The sequence below is a fragment of the Toxoplasma gondii genome, chromosome VIIa (assembly GCF_000006565.2).
Source record: "Toxoplasma gondii ME49 chromosome VIIa, whole genome shotgun sequence".
Taxonomy (NCBI): Eukaryota; Apicomplexa; class Conoidasida; order Eucoccidiorida; family Sarcocystidae; genus Toxoplasma; species Toxoplasma gondii.
The window spans coordinates 1,030,719-1,056,496 of record NC_031474.1 but is presented as its reverse complement, the minus strand read 5'-3'; the positions used below and the strand labels follow the sequence as shown (position 1 = coordinate 1,056,496).

The window sequence follows — 25,778 nt, the reverse complement described above, 5'->3', positions numbered from 1 at the left end:
ATACTCTACTTGGAGGGATTCAGCTTCTCTCTACTACAGCTTCTCCCCGCCATGGACGGGTCCTTTCGTCTGCTCGTGACCCCCCCCCCCCCACCTCCCCGCCCATAGTACCAGATGCAACCCTAAAATAGGTGTACTTTCAGAAGCGTGTAAGGGATCCAGTTGAAGTGCCCACCATTACGAATGCTTCCATCCCAAATGTGTGTCTCCACACGCAGCAAGGCTGGCTCCATTTCCTTGCATTTTTGTGCTTCGGCAGCCCGATAGCTCTGTATTTTTCGTGTGTACCTGATAAGGAACCCTTGTATGCGCTGCTCGCCACGCTGCTCCTTCGTGGCTTGGTACCTGCCTAGGGAGAGCAAGGGACGGGCTAGCCGGTGGCTGTTCCACTCTGCCCCATCCCGAGGTGCTTGCTAGGTAGCAATAGAGAATTGCTGAGGCACAGCGTGATTTCCTGCTAATCACGTAAACACGAGCAAGTTTGATGATTTTCACCCTGTGTTGCTGTTTCTGTTGGGAGTATAGAAGCTCTCGTGGTGTTACGACAGGGGGATGGGGAGCGTCGCATTGCGATGGTGTGGTGTGAATTAGCCCTGATCCTTGCAGTTTATTTGTAAGCACACCAGAAACCAGAAAGTAACTACATCCGTATTGTTGCCCTCTCTCTTAGAGCCCTGTGTTTTAAAGTGATGGGGCGCCGGAAACTCGTTGACAATAGATCATACTGTTTATCCAAAAATCAGCATTTGCTGCAGTGACTTGGTGAGCGCGGTAATTGCGGTCGAGGCTTTCCTTGTGATTGTTTGTGCACTCCTTAAAACAGGTTCTGTGACTCGGTTCTCAACTGCACTTTTTCGTAGAGTTGTTATGATATGCTTGTTCATGGATGTCAAATACATTCCTCCCCGCTGCGAATGCGTAGTCAGGAACCGACAACAAACGCTCCGTCTGGTGTGCCACACCAGTGTTTGGCCTCATTTTTTCATTCTTCATTAACTCGTTCGTCACCACATCGTCACTTCATAGCTGTTCCTAGAGACAAACTAAGACATTTTGTAATTGAAGGTGGTCCCCTTTGTAGGATTTCAATCTCCCACCACGTGACCGAGTGTTTCCTACTTCTGAACAGTTCCTGTGGGTCCGTCGGAAGGCGTGTCGCCAAACAGGGGTCTTCTGTTCCACGTTGTGCCCTTTTTCAATAATATTTTTGGGAGCCACCGCTTTTCCCCTTTGATTTTCAAAGACAAAGGAAGCCTGACTCAGTGAAGACTGGACTATTCACCCTTCACAGTTCACCTGTTTGGTAATTTCCTCTCGTTCTGCTCTCCGGACCATGGATCCTCGCGTTGCACACACATCTGGTTCCCGTCTTACGGACCGGTCGGCGATGTTGGTCAGCCATAGGAGAGGGCTCGTTGGAGGCGGCTGTATGGTGTGCCTGCCTGTGGTATTAGCTGTTATTTCTGGATTGTTAGACGGGTCGCTAATGGGTGTCGGCCGGGTGGTTGCACAAAACAGCCAAGGTCTCGCAATTCCTAGTTCTCAGATTGAAGCCGTCATCAGGATGCAGAGTTTCAGCACGCCGGAAGAGGCAGCAGCGGATTCTTGGAAAGCGGCCGGAGCGAGAGCTCCTGGCGAAATTCGGGTTGTTGTGCCGGAAGCTGATACCGATGTGTCGGTCGGCAGCGTTGATAGAGTCTCTAAGGACACACTTGCGTTCTCACGACATGAAAGTAAGTGCGGTTTGCCATAATCTCATCACCATGTCTCATCGTTTCAAACGCTGAATGGCAACAGGGTGCTACATTTTGTCCGGTAGTTGCCTCTTCGAGCCATTGCATCTCATGCGACGAAAAGGAGGAGCAGCCATGTAGCGCTGATGCAAGAGACTAGCTGTCAGCAACGGCAACTATGTACACACTCCCGCGGTTCCGTAGATGTAAAAGGAGAGTGGTGGAGCTTTAGAGTAATTCGTGCTGTAAGGATTAGAGCATGGGTGGAATTGGGTCGGTGTTGAGTTTTGCGTTGGATAGCGTATGTATGTTTCCTCACAACCGGCTTCTTGCTTCCCACAGTAGCCGGCACGGTGGTTGTCACAGGGTCAAAGCCTTAGTAGTTCCCTAACACTCCGTTTTTCTGTGGCGCATGTCTGTAGGACAATGATACGATTTGAATAAGCAAAACTCAGTTTTTGCATGGTTCTCGGATCTTTGGGGGAGGGTCGTGGGGGAGGGAAATCTTCAGATTCGGTGCTCATACTGGACATATATTGTTAGAAAACTTCTGTGGAATGATGTACGCGTCTGCAGATGCCGTCGACATCCCTATGTCTTTCTGGGATGAAGATACAGTGGACGATTGGGGAGACGCCGACGATGACGAAGAAGTAACGGACTTCATGCCATCGAAAAGAAGTTTTTGGTCGTTAATTATGCCTGGTTTTAGTGGCCTCGGCACGAGAGCGAAGTACTGAGAATGCGAAATTACGGCTGTTCAGTTTAAGGGCCGCAGACGTTTTTTCGGTAGTTGTGGCCCAGCCTCTATTCAAATGCAGAACTTTTTTCTTACAGTGCAGACCAAGGGGAAACTTTGGTGTGAATGCGGCAATAATGGCAATTAAATGTGACCCATACACATTCAGTAACTTAAGGGAGAAGTTTGAGGTGACCGCGAAATCGCATTTGGTGGAGATGGTGTGGCCCCTCTGGGTGCCTAGAGAACTAGGGAAGCCATAAGGGGCTTCTCTGTCGAGTGACAACCTGCTAGTGCAGACCAACTCGCTTGTTTGCGTAAGCCCTTGCCCGAATTGCAGGAAAAACTGTTGGCTCAGTTACAGACCCATACACTGAGATTGGCGGTTGCCTAACTTTGGCTGAGACGGCATACATTAGTTAGCTTACGACGGTAAACCCGGAATGATGTGAAGTGGTTCGAAGAGCAGATAGAGGGGGCAATAATATTCTTATGTTCACCGAATCTCGCTTTTCGAGAGGCGTGACTTCCCCCATTCTTTCAATCGAGGAAACTTGCGTGGCGTGAGAAGTGTCCAAACAAGCGCTATTTCACGTAGGAGAGTCCGCATCCACCAGGTCTTGCGCCAGGACGATTTCTTGCTAAAAGCCAGAGTCGATATTGTGCTGTTCTAGCGACCAGTCTTGGTGTGACTACGCTGTCAGTGCCTGATTTGTGGGGGTATGTGTCGTCGAGGATATGTTAAGCGCTGTGTAAATCTGCCCTTGCCGATGGTTTGGTACGCGTGAGCACATTGGATGTGTCTGCGCACGCTCCAGTCAGCGTAACAGCCTCCGGCAACGACGCCGCGAATCAACGCAGAAAGCGTTCCATTTGTCTGGGAATTTGGCACGACCCGAGGCCACAGACGTAACGCCAGGCTCTCACCCGCGCGAAACAAAAAATGAATCACCAGAGAACACGAAAACAAAATATCCTTCGTATACCTCCCGGTTTTGAACTGGTCATCAGTCGTTCACCTGCAAAATAGCCTCTTCGGTGGCGGCCTTCCGGCAGCATTCCGGAAGATAAACATTTTCACTGAGAAGTGCGGTATTCCATCAGACTCAGCTGCACTTCGCCCATCTACATCAGCACATTTAGTACCTGAATTCCTGTTGGGATTCGAAATTTGTGACATCTCCAGTCCGTGAAATAGCTCTCCCTTACACTATGCAATCACAGGTGGGAGCTGCCCTTCGATCTCTCACAAACCATCCCGCTGCTGAGTTTCCTCCAAGAATCAGATGGTATCAGCAGCTGACTTTCGGGTTTCTGGTAATCTTTATCCCCATGCACCTGTACAGTCTGCTGCAGCTTTGGTAACCGGTGCATGCACTTCACAGGTTTTGAGCTTAACGGGCGTAAACTGTTGACGATTGCTTTAGACCAAAATAGGCTAGTGATCTAAACCCCGAACGATCCCACGCTGTCTTTCAACAGGGGCATCACTGTACCCGTCGAACACAGCCTGATTAGGGAGTCACAGCGCGTGACGAATACGCGTTGATATCTTTTCATTCTAGTCACACTCCGACGCTGCTCCACACTTCACGGATTCCCTTCTTCAGAAGGTTCTTTATATCCGGAGCAATCCCATGTATGAAAACCAGAATTGAAGGCAAATAAACGGCTTCGGAACGAAAACTTGGTTCCTCCACAAGCCTGCCTACAAGTGACACAAAGTCTGACAACACGAACATAGACATACCGCGCATACACCTAGAATATTCATAAGGCTGGTCCAGTCTGTTTGTGGAAAGAAACGACTTTCAGGTTACGTATTGGAACAATGCGACTCAAAATCGCTCATTTTCTCTCTGTTGCTGGCACCGGTGGAATTTTTACCATCCGTCCAGAATCGTGACCACCGAAGATCTTGCTATATCTTGTAGATGAGTGCTCCACCGTGCCGTAGCTTCCGGCACCACATAACGAAGTAGTCGGCAGCCAGAACGCTATGAAGAAGATCCGCGAGAAACAGACCCAGAAAGTGCTCGCCTGCACAGAGAAAGTGACACTCATTAAGAGACTTCTGTTGGGTTCCCTAGCCGTCTGGATTCACGCGAACTCGTCCAGTTTCCGTGCACCGCCTCTGAAACGAGATCATTACCTGTGACTCATATCTGGGCAACGGGTTGAAAATCTCTCTAACTCATTTGAAGTTTACATTTTTTTGTTCAACACACACAGTATATTCTTGACTGCTACTATTCACACAGAAACGGTCTACCTAACTCTATGCTCGCTGGTGTATCGGGAAACTAATGGTTTGTAACGACAGTCGAACAAAGTGATCTAAACCAAACACGAACCAAAAACGCTTGTGCAGTTTTCGACATCTATGCTCCCTTCGAAGACCTGGTAAATACCTTTGCTATGCCCTAACATTTTTACCACGTATATATTTTCTGATCCGAGTATGAATGAAACCGCGACACGTATATGGAAACGCTGTAGCTGCGGCGCTTACCCTGGAAATAAAGGGTGACCCAAAAGAAAAGTCTCACGACACGAGACAGCACAAGCAGACCAACGTAGTGAGATGTCAAAGGCTCGATCTGCGGGGCAACGAGAACCATGAGGACATCATCGAATTTCACTTGAGAGACTCTTAATCCAGTGCGTATCGTTCGTCAGTCCACGGATTACGCTCATTTTTGATACCATGCCCTTTCTGCTCTCGGGACTCGCAAGACACAATCCATTTTCTGAAGCGGTGTTTAGCGTAATAGTTGTCCCCCAAACCAAAGATGGAGTCCTTCTCCCTGTCGTTTCGCTTCTCCTCTGGCTTTTGCTTCGACTGCATCAATTTCCCCCTCCTTTGTGTATTCTACAGAGCAACCTCGATTAGGTTTCTCTCGGGTGTGCCCCTAAGCAGAGCGATGCGTATATTGGAAGAACCACAGAGGACGGTTGCCTTTCCTCCAGGTAACCTACCTCCAGCATTCGTCGCATATACCACAGCTGCGGAAGCAGGCCTACAGCTTCGGTATATATCGAGAAGGCAACAAGAATCTGGACCGTCCACCAATGCCGACCCGGATGGATGAAGAACGCCGTCAGCATGGTAGCTGCGAACAGACACATATGATGTGTAAAACCAGCTGGAAGCATAATCGTGTGGTAGAATGCCAGTGCCTCATTACAACTGTTTCGCGACCGGCCTTCCTCGTGAGGCATCGGATGCATCTGCTTCGTGCTAATTCTATGCGTTAGCTCACCAGGAATGATGACGGCTGCTTGGCATGGGGCCCAGACATTCTTGGTGTTCGTGTGACGGTAACACCATAAATAGTAAGTGAGCACGCCTGAAATAAGCGTGCTACACAAGAGCTCCAAATAGGCCAGCCAGGTCTGCACACATGACATTTCAGAGGACGAGTCCGACAACACATGCAGGGAACACTGAGATGCCGTTTCTGAAATAGCTTCCAGACACCCTGAGAAACGCTATGCCGCAGATGAAGAGGATCCGGCCACAGGATCACGATGCAAGGACTCCTGTCAAAATCCCTCAGCTGCATCTCTGGCAGGTCGAGTCTTTTGACTGACTCCCCCATTTCGGTTCAAAATAGCTTCCAACATCTGACTGCAAATAGTTTTAAGAAACGCATTATACTACGTTTACAAAAACTTTCCTTAACCTGGACCAGGAGTGTCCAAGAAAAGTTAGCTGGTTCACGAGTGCCACAGACCACCACCGTGAAGACAGCTGATGAAGTGAAAGGCCAGAATCCAAAGCTCAAAAAGTCCTCTTGAAGCGGACACACAGCACAGGTGCAACCTTACCTCCACTAGACGGGTGTCCAAGTACCAGACACATCGCGACAATGTCGCAGCCAGGAAGCAAATCTGGGTGTCTATTGACAATCCGTAGACGGTGCGTTGTTGGTGAATCTTGCACACAAGCACGCAGCTCGCCACAAAGTGGATGAGATATCCCAAAATAAACAGCCAGACTTCCATCTTGTTGAATGTTGAAGTACACGGGAAACCAGATCTGTTCGAGACAAGGAGTACTGCCGTAAGCCCCGGGCACCTCCCCTTCTTGACAGTGTCCGTGTGGAAGCCCCTGCTACTTCAGCGTCAGCTCCGAACTCAAGCACAAGGAAGTATACAGGGATCCGGCGACTCTTTCAAAGCTGCCTGTGTCCATGAGTCTTGTTCCACCGAATGACTTCGACAAAGACCTTGGAGGAGTTGCCACTCCGCGGTAGACGAGCGCCAGCGTTCCTTCAGAGAAGAATCGCTTTTTCAAGCATCTATAACTCGCTCGGACGTGAACGGCACCCAGAGCCCATGCGCGTAGACACCGTCCGGCTGTCTCTCAGGCACGAGAAGAGTCGGTAGGTGCGCAGTGAACAACCCCTCAGACTCCTTCGAAAGCAAAGTAAAGACTGAAAACCTGTTGTGGGGTGACAAACAGGATACGTTTCGTGAAAGAAATCCCCCGAGCTTCGAGAGGTCGCCGTTTCAGTTGAGTGACGACGACGACCTGAAAAGTTTACGGAACAGGAAGAAAAACGCCAAGAATGTATACCTGCACCCGCGAAATACGTGCGATGAGGAAATGAGACGACTGCACGGGCGATGAGGCCAGATACCAGAGATACTCATACGCCCCAGGAAAATCACCACGAACGTGAGCACACAGCTGCACTATACCCAACATTCAGAAGGTGCAAAAGGCACACGGCAAAACCTGCTGTTCACAGCCGACGACCAGAGGACCTCCTGGAACTTCTCAGAGAAACCAATCCGGATAAACACATGCCGAATTTATCCGCACTTCACTCCAAAGCTTTAATCATGGAAAATACTCAGGAAGGCACCCCTAAAAGTTCTGATTACACTCGACCTAAAAAGCTCAGCAGAACCACGCACCCCGTTTACAGACCTGCTGCTTCAGGACACACGCTTCGCGCTTGATATGTACTAATCAACACATGGGGTCGGGTGAAAAACGCAATCAAAAACCATCCGAATTATCTGCGAATTACGGATTCTTTGTTACAGCCGATTTCCAATACAGTGCAGAAGGGGTCGGCTACCATGAGTGGCTTCTTGTTTGCGCTTTTTGCCCTAGAACGGAAACAAACGACGCTGACTGTGTGACCAGCGATGAGACATCACGAAACACCAGCGACGAAAGGCAGGAAAAAGACCAAAAACAAGGCATGCAAAAACGAGGATACAGGACTGTCTTCGTGGCACGCTACCTGACGAGGCACTGCTTTTAGATAATTCTCTATATATCCTCTTTTGCCAGCACCGTCGTGAACTTTGTTTTTGCAACAGGTGTTTGGGTATGGGTGAGGCGACGGCTTTTCGGCCCAAGTCAAAGTTGTCATAAACGTGTCCCAGAGCAAAAAGAGATAGCCCACCTCCCTTTCCTCCCAAAATACAGCTGAAACCGTACCTTGCGTGTATATCTGCAGGTTCCCACCGTACGAGACGACCACTTACCTATTCTTTCTCAGACAAACCATCAGGCCTCTTGTAGCTTCTTGTTCAGCAAATCTTGCAATGGCTCAGAAAAAGATATTCTTTCAAATTTCCCCCCTGCCGGGTTCTGTTTCCCGAGCAAAGAACGGTGACCAAGTAAGGGCCACGCTGTCCCATGGAGAGCAAGCTCGTCCTCTTCTCAGGTCTTAGGGGGGAAGACACACCAGTACGGATACATGACAAGAAATGGGGAAGTGACGGTGTTGGGTGGCTGCGAAACTTTGTATCGTGCAATCGAGCCATCCGTCCAAATAGAATTCCTTCCTGTTTCGCCTTTGGCTCACACAGCTGCAATGCAGCCGATTGTGCAAGCTCACCTAGCGCAGCGCAAAGTAGCGAGCCACGCAGAAGCCCTTTCGCATCCAGGAGGCCAGCAGCCGGTTGCCCCGTTTTCCATTCAAACGCATGCCCCCCCAAATCTCGATACTACCGGTGACCCAAATGGTAACAGTTGTAGGAAATCGCGTAACTTTGACATCACGAGATCAACATGGAAGGTGCGACGATACCAAGAATGACTTAGTGTATTTCGCGTAAAGTGAAGACGGGATGAATCGCCCTCCGCTCCTTTGTTTCACAGTTGTAGATCGCCAGATGTTTAAAATGGTTGTCGAATGCGCTTTCGTTGCCACCGCGTCTATGCATTGAGTTTTTATATGTAACTCATAAACCAGTCTTCTTTTCTTGGCCGCGAAGGGTTTTCGCCTTCCAGCTCTTTTTTACTACCGTGAACACGGGTCTTGTGAAACGTGACTTGTGCCCGCTCAACGGTGTCTCCTTGCTAGTTACGACGGAGCGATGTGTCAAAGTCATGCACCAGTAGGACGCAGAAGTACTAAGCTGTGTTAAAAGACTCTTAGCTTTTGTTCTTCCGTTATCAGGTACTCCGTCACTTTCTTCTCCTTTGCCCAACACTGCGCTTCGGCTCCAGTCGCTTTCGGATCGATGCATGGATAGAACATAAGACGCCACGGTGCATGTGTATTCCGATGTATGGTTCCTCTGTTTCATTCCCCTTCGTGGGGCATTTGCCTGTACTACATGTTTGGTGCATTTTGCGTGTAACTTGCTTTGTGGCTACGTAGGGGTCTGGATTTGTTGTCAACTCGGCAAGTGATGCTGAGCTATTTCTCACTGGTATTCAGTCAGGTGATGAAACGCATGGCTGAGCACTCTGTCCTCTCCAAAAATATCTCGTTCATCTTGGTAGTATTGATTGCGAGACTCACCTGTATCTTGAGCGATGTCAGCCATGGGGTGTTGGGATACTGAGCCAAAGACCACGTGATACTAGGCGCTTTTCGCCGAACCAGTTTTTCCATAAAGAAGCCATGGCCACCAGAAGCAAAACCTGCGCTGTGAGGCTCGACATTAGACTCTTCACAGTTTTCTGTCACTGCAATGCGCCATGGAAACTCTATACTAGCTGCCGGATTTGGAGTATACATGCTTCATCTGCGGAGCTATGTTGCGGCTGTACAGAAACCGGAGCAGGATAGTTCCGAATCGTTCTCTTATTTCAACCTCTTTCAATATCTGTCGAAACTCCAATGTGTCTCCTCGCTTTGCAAATACTAGCGTGCATACACCACCAGGGTCGGCCTGGACTGCCAGCTTCAGCGACGTCTCACGTGAACGTTCCTAGTCACGAGCCTACGGGGGCCATGTTGTCCATGGAGTTCTTGCTTTAGGCCGTACTACTTTTTTCAAGCACGAATCTCTTCAGTGAAGCCTCCCTCATGTTTTCCGAAATCGTCTTGACCTTTTAAGACTCCGCTCGCAGTTTAAAACTGAGGTCGTAAGGGACCGTTAATTTCGTCATGTTTATTTCTGTTGCTACCGGCGGACCGAGGCTGGCCCGGAATGAAGGCGCAGAACTTCGTGTTTCTGGGATGCGTATATAGCGCGTCGCTTTCTCGAAGGAGAGGGATACCCACATGGATTGATTTCCTTTATTTGATACTTGTTGGTGCTTTGTGTCTTCTCGCTCGCTTGCAGTCACACTGCTCGAAGACTCCTGATCTTGGAAGACACGCATCTGTTCACAGTCAGTCGCCGACCAGACTTTCTCTACTCTTCGCCCCGCATTGCAGTACTGAACAGCTTTTGCCTAAGGATCCATGTGCACCTCCACCTCTGGATGTGTGGCCCCGTGTGCATCAGCGCCAGCAATTACCTTCCACCATATCACGGAGTCATCGATATCCAGTAGAGGACTCCAGTGGCGCGCCGTGCGACGGATTCGAAGCAGTATTTTTCACGAGAAAGGGGTGTCGAGTATCAAGCACCACTACGAAGTCTCTTTCAGCACCTCATCTACGAGTTGTTCCTCGTGCTGAAGGAAATCTCGCCTTCTTTTCTTCCTGTAGCGTGCCTGACTGTTTCTCCACTGGTCCGTATTTACACAACGTAGGATGCTTAAGGTTGAGCTCACTCTCGCGGCCACAGCATTCTTGTGGCGGATGGAGTTGGTTGCAGTCGCCTCCGAGTTGTTACGTGTCACTCTTTCGGAGCACAAGCGGACACACGGGGTTCGTTCCTACCTTGCTAGAGGGGTCTCAACCGAGGCCACCTGTGACATCTCAGCACCACGGCAAGTCGAAGGATTTTCGAGACGTCCGGCATTCCGCAGCAAGCGGACGTCTCTTAGCTACCTTAGATGCTGACGGGCTTTTTGCTGCAGCAGATGAGGAGCCAAAAGTGGACCCTTTGCAGAAGTTACAGGAAGAGGGTCATCTCCGGGGCTCCGGCAGAATGCTCCACTCCGCTGAGGCAAGTGAGAAGTCGTTCAGCAGTTGCAGAGGAGAAGGCCTATTAGACCGCCGTGTCTGGGCCCGAAGGCTTTCTGAATTTGGCACCAATGTCGAAGAAGTTGTCGAGCAATGTGTGAAAGGCGGCGGGAAAGGAGGCCAAAAAGTCAACAAGACAAACAGCTGCGTGGTAATTGTTCACCTGACTCGGGGTCTCGTCATTCGATGCCAGCACAGCAGGTAAACGTGGAAATGCAAGCGCAGAAAGGCTCCGTAATGTAAAGACTGAATCGTATTACGGGCTGAGAGTCTGTACCGTGGTCCCGTTACACCCCTGTTCCTCGTTCTCGGTGAACCTGCTACAAACATATAATTGTTGAGGAGACTATGGTGATTGACAGGCTCCTGTTTTCAGGGGTGACCTGTTACATATACGTACGTTTACGCATATACTTTCACATTTAAGCACTCACCGCCGAGCATCTGTTATATACATGTGAATGAAGGCGATATTGCTCAGTGATGAGGGCGCTTTGACACACGGATGTAGTGGCCAAAACTCGCACACTATAAACTACCCACGATACCACGTACTGCTATCCCATTCAATATCGGTCAATGTCCTTCACGCGCAGGTGTCTTTCGTTTTCTACTTGCCGTGTGTTGTCGGATGATGCCTCACTGCTATGATGTGTCACGCAGATGCATACGTCTATTTTCTGCTGCCACACGTTCCCTTTGATACCATGTCCTGTAGGTCCCAGAGAAAAAACAGGATTATGGCTCGCGAGCTTCTCCTTAAGAAGCTCCAGGAAAGTATCCGTCAACAGCATCAACAAAGCCGTGACGCCGAAGAGGTAAATCTTGAATATTCCGTCTCACATGAATATCATGACTTCAAGCGAGGGTAACACCCACCTCTTTGCAGCACTGGGAGAAACGGATGAACGATGTATCCGTTGAAGTCGGACAAGAGGTGTTGCGTGTTTGCTGCCTAGTCAAGATGCTTTGCGCATGATACAAATGCTGTAGGACGTGGAACGGTCATTTCCTGAGGGCAGAAACCATCATTGCAAGTTGTACCGAAATTCGGAAACATCGACTACGTGCCAGCGGCATTTTTTGTCTGTGTATGTCATGCATTCGCAGAAACAGAGGCGGCGCAACCGCCAACCGACGGAGGCACAAAAGGCCCGCGTGCGGGCCGAGAAGCAGCGCCATTCCGACAGAAAAGAACAACGACGGAGGATTTCCTCATTCGATGAGTAGGCGGAAACGTTGCATGAAGCACTGAAAAGGCGAAATAGAAGTGTCAGGAAGCTGTAGAAAAGCGACGTGAATATTCCTGATTGTGTCACGTCTAGGGAAGACGACATTGCTTCCCAGGGTTAAGTCACGGGGACTCGCGGGCGTATGTTCTCCTGTCCACAAACGAGCCATTGCCCTATGTCACTGTTATCAAAAGCTGCTTGGGTTAACCACCCCAAGATTTAGCAAAACTCTCCAGTGTTCGCTTGGGTCCCGGAGAGCACAGACGCTTTACAGGGTCATTGTCCGACAGATACATGCATACGCACACACGATTCTGTCGAACGTTATTCGCTTTAATCCAGGTCGTGCCACGAGCGCTGGCACCTGACCCTTCACGACACAATCACTAGCTCACTAACGGGACCCATACGAATTTGTAAATGTCCGGTGTCGAATACCGATGATTTCAACATGTCGCTGCAGTATTCCACTCACCAGGAGGTGCTTTTCCTCTCCAAGTGGCCAGTTCACACATGTACACATTGTAACTACTCCGCTATCGCACCCCATCAGAAAAACTCCTCGGCAAGAATATCCACTTCCGCTAAGAAAGTCGATTCAAAATGTCCTGCCCTCATCTGCAGTCACCCCACGAGTCTCTTGAACGAACACTTTGCCTGCATGGAAAACTAGTTCCGGCAGACTACTGGAAGTTCAGCAAATCGTTTCCAAAGACACAAAGCGCATCGCCTGATTCTGTGTCAAAATGTTCCGTTCAGTCCACGGTCTGCGCGAGAATTGGAAACTAGTCATGATAACCAATCTCAATCCTGTGCGAACGAACTGATTATTTGACTTAATGTCTCTCACATACGTCGTTGTCAAGAATTAATCGAGCAACTTGGTAAAGAGTGGTGAAGGCACATCCGAGTCCTTCAAAAAATGGCCATGATTCATTGTGAAACTTTTGGGGCAAACGGCGTTTCGGAGTGAAACCACGGCAAAGTACCAGGAGCAGGAACTTAAGAATTTTGCGAGGGCACGCGACGCGGGTACCAGTGACCGTCCATGCTGGAACCTCACGACTTCATTTTCATGCTTCTCAGATGTGACGACAAATAAATATATGGCTGGTCGCTCTTTAAACTAATCGCCTTGCAAAAATCGTTTTTTTTTCGGTGTCGAGCGGCCCCTCTCTGAACGGATGGGATAACGATGAAACTCCGCGGGGAAGCTGCTGTTACGGAAACCTCGCTGATCACGATTGGAGAGGCCAGATCTAGGCAAAGCGGTTGCGTTCCGCTAGCGTCATGTTTCCTTAGCTGCTGTCAAACAACGGTACGGGCACATGAGTAGCTGACTGAACAAATTCGAGAAATGTCCCCTCCTTCCGCTGCTGCCAAGGAACAAGACTGGGTGTGGCGTCTACATGCGCGTTTCGCCTGACTGTGAATCAGTCTTCTTTGTGACCAACTGGTGTATTCTGCACCTCTCCTGCTCGTTTCTTGCATTGGCTCCAGGGAAATGAAACAAGAGGGCACGTTACATCCATGGAACAAGGAGACGTAGCGGCGGCGACAAGACCTCCGTCTTTACTCGCAGAAGGAAACGCGAAAGGCGTAGCGCCACCCTCTTTTCGGGTTCGGGGGACGGACTGAGCGCGTGAAGCATAGTCACTATTATGTATGGCAGAGTGCATTCCAGGAGCTCCCCTTCGCAACGGTGAAGGCTCTCGGGGGAAGAAGCGTTCACCTGCCATTGAACCTGCGACAGAACGCTGTTGTGGTTGCTGCCGCTTCTCAGGGCACCCGCGAGCCGTTGTAGTCCTGCTGCAGGCCTCCGTCACATCTACGACAGGCAGGAACTCTCTCCGCGAAACCGGGTATTCTGTCTTCGCGGCCTCTTCATCTTCATTTGCATCCGCTCCCTCCCTTTCTTCTTCATCGTCTGCAGTTGCAGGAGGAAACTCATATTCGACAACTGGCTCGAGGCGGCCGCGGCGGCCTCTGTCACACAACGAAGGTGGCCAGACTAAATCAGCAACCTCCGGATCTTTCCTATGAAAGAATGCGGGACTACGCGCTCGTTCCTGTCGCCGGTTGCATGCATATGTCGTCTTCGACTCCCCCAGAAGTATTTCTTCATCTTGTGAAAGGTTTTTTTCGACCGGCTTTGCCATATCCATCTGCTCTGTGCAGCACACTGCCACGTGGCTGGCGTTTGTCAAAATCTGAGACTTAGTAGGGTGGCTGTTTTCTGGCGTCTCCCCGGGTGGTCCTCCATGCTGGGTGCTGCTCTCAGGTGCCTCGAATGAAAACGCCTCTGCCTCGTGAGACGTGATTTCCTCGCCTTTGAAAAGCTCGTTTTTGTGGCGCTCTCGTCCTACCAGAACTGGGCTCCCCACTGATTGTAGACACTCTCCAGAAGACACTTTGTCTTTCCCCATGGCTATCTTCAGCGTTTCTCCACCTCTCTCTGCTGTCGGCGGAGGTACGGAAACGGCAGTCGGAACAGTTCTGCCAGCCGAGGCGCCACGGGTGCATTCCCGTTCTGTAGGGCCGTCATCAATGAGCATCCAGCCGTCTTCTTCGTGTTCATCTAGCAACGAAGAGACTGCCAGAAGTCCTGAGAAAGCTACAGGGGCATGAAATGCACAAGGGGCACAATGTCAAGAAAGAGCCGCACTCCCGCACCAGTGGTGGGAAAACACCAGCGCGCCTACGTGCACCATCACATAATAACTGTGCATCTTTGCCTTGTTTGCCTTCTAAGAAAGGCAAAAGTGCGGGAAACGTTGGAAAGTGAGAGCCGAAGAAGACGCCAAGACGCCACTCGAACTGGACTGCACAACAGATGCTTACCTGGGCTTTTGAACGCCCGTCTACTTCTCTTTCAGTCAAGGACGCACCTGCAATCATTTCACCGGGCGCGGCGCGTTCGTACTGCTCTTCTGCAGCTTGGCTTTTCCCTCCGGCCCTTCCGGTCTCCAGAAGGACGACTGAAGTTCTCTGCGCTCCAGGATGTTCACAAGATAGCGCTAACGGGTTTCCCTCGTTCTGTCTCGGGAGAGGACCAGGTGGCGCAGCCCGTCCCCAGACCGCTGCGCTGAGAAGTAAGAGAGGAGGGAAGGACTGCATCGTGGCGGAGAGACGGCTCCAGCTAGCTGCCCCTACGCCTCCCCCGGGAGCCAGCGATGTCGCCGCTCCGCTCAAAAAACGATAGGACCACGGAGCTCTTTGGCTGCTCTCCGGCCATCCCTGGACTCGAAGGTCTGCACTTCCGAACGAAGACAGGAACCTGACAGAGCGACGCAAACAGTGGGTCACAAACGATGGACAAAGGGTGGGAATATCGGTGACACGGAAGAGATGTAACGGCCGGAAGCGAGCGCATCGTACTGGATCAACACTGACACTGAGATACGAAAGTTAAGGTTGCGAATCAGATCAGACGCGCAACGGTAAACACTGGATACTCAGTACCAGCCCAGATTGCTACTTTACTCTTGGCGTTGAAACAGACCCGAAAAAATCGCCAGGTGTGCATCGACCCACCGTGCCGAAAATGGAGCGCAAACTTCGGCGAAAGATAGCCTTTATGAACGCATAGAACCAATCCGGTAGTAAGGTATAAGATAGTAGGTAATCTACCATAGAACACGTATGGTGATTGAGGGAAGAGAACGCGAGTGCCACTCAACTTCCCCCATCATGATATCTCCGTGGAGACTGTGGGAGTTGACCTACGGGCCACATGCTGAAAACGCCTCGGAATTCATCAACGCAGCGAGGAGAGCTAGCGTATCACCTGTGCAAAAGAAAGCGTCCGGACTTCCTGCTTCCATTCAGAAAAAGGCAGCACGCGTCGGGGACGCGTGAATTCAAATGACTGTCGTGCATTATTACGCTGAATTCAGTCCCAATAAACTACAATTCTGATAAACCAGTGAGGAGTCAAGTAGGCACAAGCCCGGCCGCGTTAAATTGGCCATAGAAACCTCATTCCAGTGCACCGCCGGACTTCGCAATTCTGCCTCAGTCGATTCGCAGAACCATCGGCCATACGCACCGAGTATCGTGTCCTCTGGCTTGTTCCAATTCGTGTTCCTGCCTAGACGAATGAAAACCTGTGCCCTCGTTTGCTGCTCCTGAAGGCGGTGACATGTACCCGCCCAGCCTAGGTGTGGAACCGCTGTGAAAAAGTAATGTCAACACGAAAAGGGGAGACGTCCATCGATGAAACAGATGCTTACTCCAGATGGCAGCAGGAGGCAACACACCTTCCTTGCCCAAATGAAGCGCGAGAAGGTCCCAGTTGAGCAATTGAAGGGTCGTCTGCAGCCTCTCCGGCTTCACGTCGCCATCGACTACACTCAGCCGGAAAGCTTCTCTGTAGGTACCGGAAAACACAGGCGGGAGGCACGACCAAATGTCATACGCAAAGCAAACCTCGCTTATTCCAAAAATTTAAAAACAAACTGAGTGAGTCATTCCACCCGTATACACACGAAGGGAAGCAATTCTTGAAAAAAATCCTTCTTCCCGATTAAGAACAGCACTGTGCCAACGACACGGGCCATTATTGGCTATGTGCGTCACATTTTCGGCGTCAATGATTACAGAACGATTAGGACCTGTGGGTGACCTCAACAGGGTTTCCAGCTTGGTTTCCACCTCCTTTAGTGAATACAGCTGTCAGATCAACAGGACAGACGCTCGTATGAAGGGTGAGGTATACCTTGGACGAGCTTCCCTGTCCATGAAAAGAAATGAAACTACAACTAAGATTCTGGTACAATCAGAACTATCGTGCTGGGAGTACCACGCCACTGAAATGCTTAAGACAGCTAAAAATGTACTTTTTCAATATTCTCCGGTATGCACTGCATCGAAAACCTGTCGGGCTCTTCTGTATTCCATGTCCATAAGCACGCATGGTACCCACACAAATTCCCCTGCGGTGACGTGGCAGCTAAAATAATGAGCATCGAGTCCACATCGCTCAAGGGTGGATATGGGATGAAAAACAAAGCTACCTCTGTACCCTTTCTTGCACATGTTATAGGCGCAGTGAAAACTTGATTCGAGCACCAGACGCACTCGCGTTCGGCACTCAGTATGGGTGCTTTCCTTCAGCTTCTTAACTGCCCTCAAAAGCCACTTTTTTTCTGCATGCACCTCGGGTGGACTGAAACAACTAAGGGTATTCTCCTCACAGACAAAAGGACTTTCCTGACAATTCAGGCAAGCAAGAAGCCACTCTCATTTGTTCTCTTTGGACGCCCGAAGCGAGGCTCTCTAGGAGCTCGTGACAGGAAGGGGTGGCCAACCCACATACGTCTGGTAACAAACCGACCGGCACGACTTCATTTGTAAGCCGCTTTCTTCAGTGCTCTGGACCGTCTGCTCTTTCAGTGCTAACGCTGAATTTCCCTTACTTCACCTAAAATTCACGTACCCGGTGCCTCTGTGAACAATGACTGCACGGGCTACGCGGAAGTCAACAGCGGCGGCTTCTGTCGATGCCTCGTCTTCGTCGGTCTCCTCGCCTTCATCGTCTTCACAGTGCTCCATTCGCCAAGAATTCGCGAACTCCTTTTCAAGACTATCGTTCTCTCCGGATGCACTTTCTCTCGCTCTGCTGTCTTCTCCGCTCTCTGTGCCGATCCATCCTTTGCCGCCACTGTCGCGCGTTTCCCTTCTCTTCAGGCCTTCCTCTTTGCCCAAAGTGGAGCCACCGCACCTTCGTAACTCAGCGAACTCGACAGTTGTTGCTGCACTGCTGGCCCCTGACAAAGACACGAAAATTTCCCGTTCTTCCTCCAGTTCTCGCCCCCTTCGAAACGCTCTCCTCTCCAGCAGAGACGCCCGCGTGTCCCTTTCGATTATCTCTGCACTGCTGTTCTCCGGCTTCGCAACAGGTCTCTGAGAGAGCCTCAAATCCAAGCCATGCTCGAGATTGTTCTCCCTCTCTTTGCCGCTAAGCCGGCAGTCGCGAGAACCGGAAGCCACTGTCAAAGAAGGCACGGGAGCCTGTTTTGCCGAGACGAGGTAACTCTCCACTGGAGTCTCCTTTTCTCCTGCCTCGTCGGGCGCCGTGGGCGTTATCGCCCTCGTCGCTGTCTCCCTGGGGTACAGTGTTCCCGCGTTCCTGTCAGAAAAAGAGCCGCGCGTCTTCAGGTGGACATGGTGCCACTCACAGATAAACATATTCGCCGCGCCTTTCGTGTCTTCGAAGTTCAGCCTTGTATCCTGGGGTCGCCTGTCTCCATTGCCTCCAAACCCCTTGTCTCCGTCCTTCGAAGAGTCGTTCTCGTTGCCAGGCAGCTGCTCCACGCCCGCAGAAGACTCCCTGCAGCCTTGCGTGTTCACAGTCTCGGACCGCTCTCCAGAGAAAAGAGATGAAGAGCGAGAAGTGGAGGTAGGTATCACCAGTGCGTGGAACCCACCAGCTTTAAATCCGACCACTGGCGCGAGGTCTTCTTTACTGAGATTCCGTCGCCAGTTCCGCATGTGGGTTTCTCGGTCTCCTGGTCGCGCCCTCTGCTGCCTTGGTGGCTTCCCTTCTTTTCCTCTCTCCTCTCCTCTCAGTGGCTGAAAGCCGCTCCTCGCCTCACCGTCGAACCCTCTATCAAGTCCCCGGTTGTCGCCACGAAACGCCGCCTTTCTGCGCGCCGCGTGTGCACTTTGTTGGTGTCGTGCGGCTGCGGCAGCTGCAGCCATCGTCGCGGCACTCCAGGAGAACAGAGGAAGCGAGGCTTTTTCTCTAGACCGGTCAAGGCGGTCTCTACTGGAAGCCACTTCCGGGGTTGTAGGGGACCCGGAGTAAACCAAGCCAACATTTCTGGTCCCGAAAAGCGTTTTGTTGCATTTGCGCTCGACCAGCGCCTGCCGTTCCCCCTCTGTGTCCCTCCGTGCATCACGATGTGAAAGCGCCCCAGATCGGACACTCTCTTCGCTTCGCCGGACGCCGCTCGAAGACTCCTCGCACTCTCCTGAAACTTCGCCTCCAGGGGACGAGAAAGAACAGGCGTTGCGTTTCAATTTCGCAGAGCAGCTCCAACTCGAGTGAGGGTTCCCTCTGTCTCGCTCCTTCTCCGCTTGTAGCGCCCCAACTACTCCCTTGCCTTCGTCCCTAGACCCAGGAGAGACTAGTTGTGCGTCCTCGCCATGGAATGCTAAGACCCGCGAATCTCCGCGCTCGCTCCTGGCGCTGTTTTTTCGACGTTCCCATTCCTCTGAAGGGCCTTGCGCCTCATGCGCGTCGAATGTTCTCACCTCCGCTCTCGACTCTTCAGTCCTTCTGTCTTCAGACGTCGAATCAGCCCCAACGGCTTCTCCTGGCATGCCGTAGGCGAGGCGTCGCGGTGAAAAACGAGCAGCTGCGGGTCCGACTGAGTGAAGGATAGCGGGGAGTCGATCCGCCACGATTTGGGCCAAGCTCCGAGTTCTGGAGCTTTGTCGCTCGCCTCTGAGGCGGGGACGCTGTGTCTGGAGTCTAGGCGAAAAGCCGCCGCGAGCAGCTGCCGCCCACAGCCGCTCCGCCGCCCGAGGGAAAAGACTGTCGACGACCGACCAGAGAGTGTTCTCTTGGCTCCCATCCGTCCCTCTCGCATGCGCGGAAGTGGAGACAGAAAGAGAGCCGCTTGCAGTCATCAGACTCTCAAAAGCGCGAGATGCTGAAGACCGGAAATCCGATGGCGTCGTTTGCACGTTTAGAAGACGACTGCAAGTGGGAATAGAGAAACGGGTTGCCAACAAAGACACAGGGCTGTGCTCCCCACGCACCTGAAACCCTGTTTGCTGAAACACTTTCTCGGAAGAAGACGCGAGAAAACGCGAAGGGCCATGAGGCTCCTCTTGAACCCCCGAGCTCTCCGTCACTGAAGAAGTTGAAGCTAATTCAGTTGCGCTTCGAGCTGGGATTTGCTCGCCTTCTCGGTGCAAGGAGGAAGACACAACGCATGACCCAGAGAAAGAACAGGAAGTGGAAGACCAAGGCGAAACCCTTAAAAGAGAAGACAGAACAGGTGAAGCCGAGAATGTGTGTTCACCCGCAGTCCTTTCTTCGTGCCGATCTGTTCTTCGTGCGCTGTCCTCCTGTCGTGCGTGCGAATTTCCGTCGCCATGCATGTACTTCCAGGAACCTGAATGTGACGGGAAACACTCTGATATTCCTTCTTCCCTTGCGACGTTTCGCGCAGCCAAATCGGTGGCTGCCCTCCTGCGAAGCAGAGCCCGCGGGCTGCCAGCATCTTGAAGTGAAGAATTTTTTTCTGCGTGTGGCAGAGTGATGCCTCCGCTCCCATTGTTCAGACAGAGGACATCTGCCGAAGAAGAAGGCGCGAGCGACGAGACGCTCGCGCCAGGAAGAAGAGAAGGGGACGCCACATGGACAGAGCTCTCTTTTGCTTCACTCTGACCTCCAGAAGGTGGCTGCGACGACGCGTTCGACGGGTCTTGTTCTAGTGTTTCAACGCCTGTAAAATCTTCTTCCCTTACTCGCCCTTGCCATTCACCCAACGTTGTCAGAGGCCGCTGACACGCATCGTCTTGCCGTGGAGGACCCGATATCTGCGCATGCAGTTCGTCGCCTCTCTCAACTCTAAGGCGACTCGCTTGGAAGATGGCGGGAACTGCTGTCTCCAATGTGCCGCCCGCTGACGGAGGTGCCACTGTCGCCGTGAAGGCAACTAGGTTCCGCTCTACGCCTTCGGAGCCGACACCTGGTTCGCGTTGGAAACTGAGTCTCCGAGAGGAGCCGCTCTGCCGAAAAGAGACGCCGATCCGGGAAGAAGGGTGAGAAGGCTGAAAGGAATTTCGCTGCTGGCGGGTTTTTCTCTTTGGTTGCTGTTCAAGGGGAGATGAAGAGGGAAGGATGTAGACGGGAAACGGTAAGAGAACATCGAGGTAAGACGCCAACGCAGCAACAATGTAGGCCAAGAGATTAAGCGAGGCTTGAAGATCAAGCAGCGCCTCCTTGCGAGACGAGAAAAAGGATTCTGGCTTCCAGAGGCCGCCGTCCAGAGGCGAAACCTGAGTCCACGTCCCTTTTCGTTGTTCTTCATCGATTTCGTCTTGCTCTCTCCTCGGCAAGAAATCGTTGGTCGAAATAGGAGCGCTCACTGTGTGTACATCCTTGTCGGTTGTTTCGACTCTCGCAGCCGCTGAAGCAGCGCCACCCGGCACGGTGGCTGGCCTGCAAGTGCAACAGGCTGAGGTGTCCATACCCTCGGACCGCTGAAAGGCAAACAGGCCGAGGACTTCTTGACAGCGAAGAGAGCGCACCTGATACAGCGCTTCCTTCGTGATGCGCAGTTCCGCCGAGACATCGCTGAACGCAGAAGGGCCCGCACCTGAACCCCGAAAGCCGTCAACAAGAAAATGCCTGCGGGGAAACTCGAGGCCAGATGGCACTACGGAAGAAGGTTGTAAGCGTTCCAGATTGGCCAGGTCGTCGAACATTACAGACACCTCATCGCGGTAACTCCACCTACCATCTCTATCGTTTTCTGCTTTCACCGTGGAGCAGGAAAAGTTGAGAAAGTCTTGGAGAGGCAGTCTAGTTCCATTTCCCTCGCAGAACCACCCTGCGCCGAAACCATTGAGCTCCCTCGTAACTGCGTTTCCCTGGACATCTGTGAAGAAGGGGGTATCCTCTCCGTCACAAATTCTCTTTTGCATCCAACTGATCAGCAGAGACAAAACATTCAGGCGCTGCCGATGGAGGTGGGCTTCGAGAAGCGACCGTCTGCTGCGCACTTCAGACACCTGCTGTCTGACAGACCGGAGAAGCGAACGCAGGTCGGACGCAGTCCGGTGACACCGAGCTTCTTCCTTCCTCTTGTCGCCATTCTGGCGCCCGTATGTCGCTTTCCTTGCTGCGGCCAGTCCCCACCGTGTATCTCGCACGTCTTGTCGTTGCCTGAGATCTCTAACTTCATTCAGTTGTTCACGCTGGCCTCGTTCCGTCTCTGCCTCAAACCCTTCGCTCGGGTTCTGTCCTGAAGGTATACTGTCTCCATTTCCTGTTGTCCCGGGCCTTCGACCATGCAAACCGTCCCTGGAAAGTCCCGTCGACAGTACTTCCTCGCCGCTGCCAATCTGAGGCGCCGCCCCCCGGTCGGTGAGTGAAGACAGCCGAGGGAGGGAGCTAGCTGCTGCAGCCTCATCGATTGGCGAGCCGTCACTGACAGTGCTGCGTACACTCAGCTGACTGTACGCACTCAGAAAGCTGCTTCTCCGGCTTGACAACACAGCGTCTTTCCCGTCGAACTCTTCTCCGGGACAGGATCCAACGGAACTTTCTGCGAAGCACGAGTGTTCACTCTCAGTGGAAGATTTCGTTCCCCTTCTTGACAGGGTGCATTCTTCCTGTGTCGGGACGTTGCGTTCCGCTCTCTCACGTGTTTCAGAGAGGGACAAAGCGTCTTCCGAAGGCACGCTTTGATCCTGAGATTCCCCAAGATGCGCATTCGCTCCTTCGAACCTTCCGTCGTTTCCTACTGTCTCGTCGGCCCAAACACCGTGATCCAGCTCGGCCTGGAGCCGACCTCGGACAGCCTCAATGGCCTCTCTCTGCTTCCGCAATCTCTCTTGAAGGTTACGCACGCGTGCCGCACGGCAGGGACCACAAACGCGAGCGAAGTGCTTGTCTCTGACGAAACCCAGTTCGTCGGCCGCCCTCCCACAAGCAGGGCACCTCGGCCAACAGCATGGGCCTCCTTCGCCTCGGTGCCTTGATTCCATGGCGCCCACTTCATCGCAGAGTCGATTCTCATTCCCGCTGTGTTTGCCTGTCTCGGCGATTCGTGTCTCCGCTTCAGCTTCTTCCATCCCGCGAGAAGGGAGAATCTCATACGAACCGTCGGGCTTTCTCGGCAGCTGGTGGCGCGAATGCAGAGTCGCCAGTCCCTGTACGAGCGCTCCTGTCATCTGCAAATGACATACACTGGTTTCACGCGCTGTAGGCACTTGACAGATAGCCTGATTTGCCCACAGCAGGGGTTTGCCAAGATCATCAGTGAAAAACCCTGGTGTGGCCTGGAAAAGGTCACGAAGAAGCGGCGCACCTCTTCCATCCGCTTGCTGAGGCTGTTCCGCCTGACGGAACAATTTCCTATCTTCAGCAGCTGTTTGCTGTTCGGACGGCGCGATCCCCCGTGCTTCTGTGATGACAGGAGGAAAAACAGTGTCAGACACAGGGCTGCATGCTGATTCCAGACAGAGCGGACACGTCTCTAGAACTTCGGAGAAACGTACCCGGCTGAAACCGTCACGCGCGCTCTGGTCAAGAACTCCCTCAGGAGTACCAGCAGGCTTTTTCTTTGACAAACGTTTACCATGTTGTCCAGCGTCAAAGGCGGACATCTCCCGGGCAGGAATGTCGAAGGAGCCGACCGAATGCTGTGGATGCAACGCATTCGGATTCCATGACATATCCTCGCAGCCTGACAAACTGTACTGGGTTCCTTCAAATTTAATCACATCTTCTTCCCGCAAATTCCTCTGGGAGTCCGCCTGACCAGCGACCCAAGAGGAACCCACACGCCATGCACAGGGGCCGGAATCGCCTGTGTCCTGCTTCTCTGACTCTAAAAGATATTCTGCATCCATAGCTTCCGTGACTGGGTCACATTTATCCACACGCGGGGTAAAATCTCCCGGTGCGAAGGCAGTTCTAACGGTTGGGTGCACAGGAGTGTTGCCGTGTCTGGTGCACATGGTCGCAAAATCAGACAATATCTCAGTAGTCAACTTTTGCTGCTCCGAAGGAAACCCATCTGGAGGGCAGCCAGGTTCACAAGACCTCGGGACGGCGGAGGCAAGCTCGCCTGTCGCTTGCAAACGGAACACACAGCAAGACTCAGAAGGATCCTTAACCACGACTACCGGTTTGCTATGACTATGTGACTTCTCCATTTCTTGTACATCGAAAGGCGAGAGAGGAAACGGCTTCAACAGCCTAACACTCGCCTGTCCCGCAGGAACATCCACGGGCTTCGCGAACTGCGTGAACGTGAGCCGTCATTAATATCCTCAAAATCTGGGGACAAAACTGAGAGCAACGAGGTAAATCGGTAGGCGACAAAGTAAAGAATGTCCATGTCACGCCGATCGGTTTCTGCGCGAGATTCTGCACTGCAGAAAGGCGTTCACAGCATCGGAATCTGATTTCAATGCTCCTCAGAAAATGAGAAATCTCGCTTGAGGGAACCACATTACTGTGGACCCCTTCCGGCAGGCGCCTGACACCCCGAGGTGGGTCAAGAGGCTTCTGTCGTCTAGCAGAGTCGCCACTATGGACAAGGCTTGAGACCCTCGTCAGCCTTTACGAAAACTCATAATTTTTGCCGTACGGTTCGGTGGTTCCAGACCCATTTCGGGACCAGAAGTTTTCCCTCGCACACCACGAAAACCGTGTTGGTACCACGACGGATGAGGCCCATGTCGACAACTTGGTAGCACAGTGTATCCTAACGAAGGTAAATCCGTAAGGAAAAACATTCAATTCTCTGGACTGTCTCGGGGGCAGTAACATTCATAAACTGCTTGACGTACAGAACCACCGCGTACATCAGCGTTACTACGCAGATTTGGCTATGAAGAAGAGTAGCGCGACTTCGGAAACACGGAACCCACTAATACTCTCGAAACGTCTCAGCTACCCACACAATGGCGTCGCTGAGCCTGGAAGCAAAACCGAATGCGGGTCAGAAAGGCCGTAAATCAAGATGCTCTGGCACTTTAAAACAGTCTGTGTTCGTTTCGGCTGCCTTCGCGGCGCGACGCTACAAATAGCTCATATCTAGACAAGCAGCTGCAGACACAGAAGCTTGAAGTTTCGAGTTACTCGTCCACGAAGTCGCGATGTATGACACCAATTCTCTTCAGACACACGATCCATTTTTCTTCGTTGCCTCCAACCCGACTTGCGTCGAAAACTTAAAATTGTCTGCACTGCAATTTCTTGGTTCTGCTAACCTTCCGGTTCTCTTTTATCTTCTTGGAGGGCTGCCTAGAGAGTTGCATGCTCTGACTTTTTGACCACCGATACAGCCTACGGCCAGAGGGAGCTTTCGCGTTTCAAACAGCTGTAGTGTGAGAAAAGACACATGCGTGACGGAACAAGAAACGGAGACAGACCTTTCCTCAGCGAATCTAGGGGCGAATACACTTCCCCTACCAGTTGTTCCTTTGCAAAATCGTGAAGTAATGTAATTCGGCGCGATTGACATGTTCGTTAAAAACCGACTCTGTCGCGCAGCAGTACCTTCGTATAGATGCGTGGACTACTGATTCCTTCATGTGAGACATGACAGAATCAAAACAAGTCACTCACACTTTCATGAAATCGTTTTGGTAAACGAAGAGAGAAATTCAAGTCAGTCGTTATGATGTAGACGCTTAGAAACAGTGGCCTCGCCTGCTGCAACACGAGCTAGCCGCAGCTCCCCCGCATCAACCCGTGAATGTGATCATCCCATGTTCTCCAAATCGCTACCAGAATGATAGGTGATCCAGATGGTTGCTTCAGCCCTTGACACGCGAACCGCCACTGCTCAGTAGGAACTACTCCATGGTTACAACGGCGATCCCGCTGTGAGTAGCTGATGAGTCATTCAGTGCACATGTGTAACGGTTGGGAACTAAGGATCGCCGAGTTTCCCATCTGCGTTGGTTCGGTGACACAAGTGGTCCGGGTCATGAAGACACTGTCTCTTTACTGTTAGTAGGGTGCTTTTGCGGGGGTTCGCAC

At 51.8% G+C, this 25,778-nt stretch overlaps 4 protein-coding genes across 4 annotated transcripts; 2 read left to right on the top strand and 2 right to left on the bottom strand.

The window, feature by feature from the left end:
• Positions 1 to 156: 156 nt before the first annotated feature.
• Positions 157 to 3,426, top strand: TGME49_206340 (hypothetical protein). The gene is made up of 2 exons (XM_002367774.2): positions 157 to 1,733; positions 2,310 to 3,426. Exons 1-2 carry the CDS (start codon positions 1,334 to 1,336, stop codon positions 2,471 to 2,473), a joined length of 564 nt encoding a protein of 187 aa, XP_002367815.1. The 5' UTR covers positions 157 to 1,333; the 3' UTR covers positions 2,474 to 3,426.
• Positions 3,365 to 8,281, bottom strand: TGME49_206350 (ER-retrevial receptor Ter1p, putative). The gene is made up of 6 exons (XM_018779354.1): positions 7,981 to 8,281; positions 6,304 to 7,009; positions 5,736 to 5,868; positions 5,452 to 5,585; positions 4,985 to 5,072; positions 3,365 to 4,512 (listed from the first exon to the last, which is right to left on the bottom strand). The coding sequence occupies exons 2-6, from the start codon at positions 6,478 to 6,480 to the stop codon at positions 4,394 to 4,396; spliced, it is 651 nt and encodes a 216-aa protein (XP_018637254.1). The 5' UTR covers positions 6,481 to 7,009; positions 7,981 to 8,281; the 3' UTR covers positions 3,365 to 4,393.
• A 191-nt stretch (positions 8,282 to 8,472) lies between these two features.
• On the top strand, positions 8,473 to 13,861 carry TGME49_206360 (peptidyl-tRNA hydrolase domain-containing protein). Its single transcript, XM_002367776.2, has 4 exons — positions 8,473 to 11,009; positions 11,527 to 11,626; positions 11,919 to 12,034; positions 13,541 to 13,861. The coding sequence occupies exons 1-4, from the start codon at positions 9,883 to 9,885 to the stop codon at positions 13,587 to 13,589; spliced, it is 1,392 nt and encodes a 463-aa protein (XP_002367817.2). The 5' UTR covers positions 8,473 to 9,882; the 3' UTR covers positions 13,590 to 13,861.
• Positions 13,669 to 24,963, bottom strand: TGME49_206380 (hypothetical protein). Its single transcript, XM_018779355.1, has 6 exons — positions 17,478 to 24,963; positions 16,273 to 16,409; positions 15,767 to 15,827; positions 14,929 to 15,317; positions 14,407 to 14,645; positions 13,669 to 13,967 (listed from the first exon to the last, which is right to left on the bottom strand). Exons 1-6 carry the CDS (start codon positions 23,939 to 23,941, stop codon positions 13,869 to 13,871), a joined length of 7,389 nt encoding a protein of 2,462 aa, XP_018637253.1. The 5' UTR covers positions 23,942 to 24,963; the 3' UTR covers positions 13,669 to 13,868.
• Between the last annotated feature and the right edge of the window lie 815 nt (positions 24,964 to 25,778).